Source organism: Spea bombifrons, chromosome 3 (assembly GCF_027358695.1).
Source record: "Spea bombifrons isolate aSpeBom1 chromosome 3, aSpeBom1.2.pri, whole genome shotgun sequence".
NCBI lineage: Eukaryota > Metazoa > Chordata > Amphibia > Anura > Pelobatidae > Spea > Spea bombifrons.
The window spans coordinates 62,618,750-62,622,163 of record NC_071089.1 but is presented as its reverse complement, the minus strand read 5'-3'; the positions used below and the strand labels follow the sequence as shown (position 1 = coordinate 62,622,163).

General features: G+C 41.8%; 1 protein-coding gene across 1 annotated transcript; it reads left to right on the top strand.

Annotated features, from left to right (window-relative positions):
• The first annotated feature begins 440 nt into the window (after positions 1 to 440).
• GPR6 (G protein-coupled receptor 6) lies at positions 441 to 2,492 on the top strand. Its single transcript, XM_053460058.1, has 2 exons — positions 441 to 559; positions 1,074 to 2,492. The coding sequence occupies exon 2, from the start codon at positions 1,093 to 1,095 to the stop codon at positions 2,074 to 2,076; it is 984 nt and encodes a 327-aa protein (XP_053316033.1). The 5' UTR covers positions 441 to 559; positions 1,074 to 1,092; the 3' UTR covers positions 2,077 to 2,492.
• The last annotated feature ends 922 nt before the right edge of the window (positions 2,493 to 3,414 follow it).

Below are 3,414 nucleotides of genomic sequence, written 5' to 3'. Positions count from 1 at the left end.
AATGCCTACAAAAAATATGTTCCAAGGATAGCCTCTGGAAGAGCGTTGTTATGCAATGTTACAGTATATACATAATCAGAATGACAATTCTCTTTGGGGTGATAATGCTGAGCTTGGAGATATTTTCATCAGAGCCGCTGAATGTAAGACGCCAGAGAAAACGTCTGTAAAATGAGTGCTGGTCTCTGCTCCTATACCAGGTTGCCTCCTATGGACGTCAAAGGCTTAAGTCATCCCCTGGCCCCGTGGAGCGAGGCACAAGTTAAACATACACACATACCCAGCGATGTCCATCACAGCACCGAGAACACATGCCGCTGTTTGCAGTGCCAGCCAGTCCCAGCCTTTTATTTGGCTCCTCCCCCATTACTCAGCCAGCCCTTCTCTCCTAGATACAGTCAGTCGGTACAGTACTGTCCTCTCTGCACTATCCGCTGCCTGCCTGCCGATCGCCACCACCTGTATCTCTCCCTACTGATCGCAGGACTCACACTCCGTATACCTCAAAGCAAGCTCTGCACCCAGCACCTATGACATACCCTCAAAAGCCTTGCTAAAGGTAAGCAGCACTAATTAAACATATATATATCGATATATATATCTATATATATAGATAGATAGATAGATAGATAGATAGATAGATAGATAGATAGATAGATAGATAGATATGTATGTGTGTTCATATGGTTTCATCCTGTCACCAACTACTTGATCGTGCCGGTATCAAAGGTTTCAACTGGATTCGGATTTTGAGCCAGTGCTATATACATCGTATATTACGGCAGCAATGACTGCAGAATTATTTCTCCCCTGTTCAAAGTGAAATCGGCGGGGGCGAATAGAAGAGGCAGCTGCCTCCACAGTAATGAGTTGCACACAGTGTTCTGTGGAGTCCCATCTGCTGGGTACCGAGCTGTCGATTCAGTACCATGGACAGATCCCCATCCTAAAGAGTCTAGGTGCTTAACTTGCAGCCAACATTTTTCATCGGCATCTGTAAGGAGGATGCAGTGTCCACTTCTTGGATCTCATGAATGTTATTTAATGCATATTTGTTCTTCTTCTTCTTTTAGGCACTCACACTCTGGAGAGATGAATGAAAGCCTTAATGACAACGAAACTAGTTTCCCACTTCCCTGGATTCAGGCAAGCGATGTCAACGCTTCTCTGGAGCTGTCTGCTTTCTTCTCCGTTTTCACTATCAATCCTTGGGATATTATGTTATGTATTTCGGGGACCATCATTGCTTGTGAGAATGCCATTGTGGTGGCCATCATCTTCTACACACCCAACTTAAGAACCCCGATGTTTGTGCTTATTGGAAGCCTGGCCACTGCAGATCTTCTAGCTGGTTTTGGCTTAATCCTAAACTTTGTTTTTCAATATGTAATTCGGTCAGAGACTATAAGCCTTATTACTGTGGGGTTTCTGGTGGCTTCATTCACTGCTTCTGTGAGTAGCCTGCTGGCCATCACTGTTGACCGTTACCTCTCCTTGTACAATGCACTGACTTACTCCTCAGAGAAGACCATACTCTGGATACATCTGATGCTCATTGTCACCTGGGGGGTGTCCATATGTTTGGGACTCCTTCCAGTACTGGGCTGGAACTGTCTAGATGATGATGCATCATGCAGTATTGTGAAGCCCTTGACCAAAAGTAATGTGACTCTCTTATCCACCTCTTTTTTTTTCATTTTCATTTTAATGCTTCACCTCTACATCAAAATCTGCAAAATAGTGTGCAGGCATGCTCATCAGATAGCACTGCAGCAACATTTTTTGACAGCCTCCCACTATGTGGCCACCAAAAAAGGAGTGTCAACTTTGGCCATTATCCTTGGGACTTTTGGGGCCAGCTGGCTACCTTTTGCGATTTACTGTGTAGTTGGGGACCATGACTATCCTTCGGTATATACTTATGCCACACTCCTACCAGCCACTTACAACTCAATGATCAATCCTATAATTTATGCCTATAGAAATCAAGAGATACAGAGGTCCATGTGGGTTCTGTTCTGTGGCTGCTTTCAATCCAAAGTGTCCTTTCGCTCCAGATCACCGAGCGATGTCTAAAAAAGAGACAATCTTGCTTGAATATAGCACTGCACAAAGTGACAATCTAGTGAATTAACAGTGCCTGTTATGGTCTTGCTCGATCTATGTTTTGTTGGAAGAGAGAACTTTGAAACATTAGCACTTTAAACTCGTTTGTATCTCTGGGAATGTCTCAAACTCACACTTCTATGAACAATATGGATGTATAATGAAAGTGTACAACACGTTAGTGAAGTGAATACGGTACATTCCAGGACTGCTTCATCATGGCACTTTAATATTAGCTGCTCAACTGCCAAAACAGTGTTGCAATTTTTTTCACGAGGGCTGAATGAGATAGAATGTTGTATTTTTGTTGTATGTGATAGTATATTTTGTCACAAAATGCTGATATGTTTTTTGTACCCAACGAAATAAAAATCGTTGAAAATGTATTTTTTTTCTTACGTGTAGATTTTGTTGAAGCATATTTAAGACTCCGTTGAAATCCCTTGTTGCTATAGCAACCACAATCACACAGGCCATGAAATAGATATGCAGAATCTCATTTCAAATGAATAAAGCTATTTTTATTAGCGATATTTAAGCTATATTTAAGATGTAGCATACACCTTTAATGTATAAGCATGCTATGAAGCAGATTTACTGCAGATTGAGCAGATCTGTGTAGATGTTGATTTAGCTGTGCCCTTTCAACAGATAGTTCTAGTTGTCATGCAGATGGCATATCACTGCATTCAGAGATTCCCAGAGATGATGCTGGGTTTGTTGTGGTTTTACCGTAGTTTGCTGATGACGTCAATGGAGTTGCTTCAAAATCTAAGCTCCCATTCAAAGCTGGGTAATTATCTGCATGCGGACCTGAACAGAATACCATTAGCATCCACAGTATTAAGACAGGTGCCCTGTCACGCATGTGTCCTCTTTGGACACAAGAGAATTGCTAAGGGTCTCCTACATAGTAATAATGAAAGGCCGTGATCAGTGCCTGTGGTAATGCAACTTTTCAGTAAGACTTGGTAATATAACGGCATTATTTAGAGTTCTGATTTCTGTACTATGACTACAGCAGTTGAGAAGTCATTAAAGGGGATTGAGTGTTTAAGTTACTTATGAGAGCTGAGAGTTATCCAATAATTTTGCATTTCAGGTAAGTATCTGAATTAGGGACATGGAGACTTTATTTAAGTGTTCAGCTCACATAGAATGGATAGCCTAGGACTAGGACTCCAATTAGGCTGTCTGAGGGTTATGCGATTGGTGCTCACAGCAGTTAAGTGCAATGATTGGCTATATCTTGTCACATATTAGCGTGGTATTCCAATGCTCATCAATATTCACTGTGACAGGGTGAGT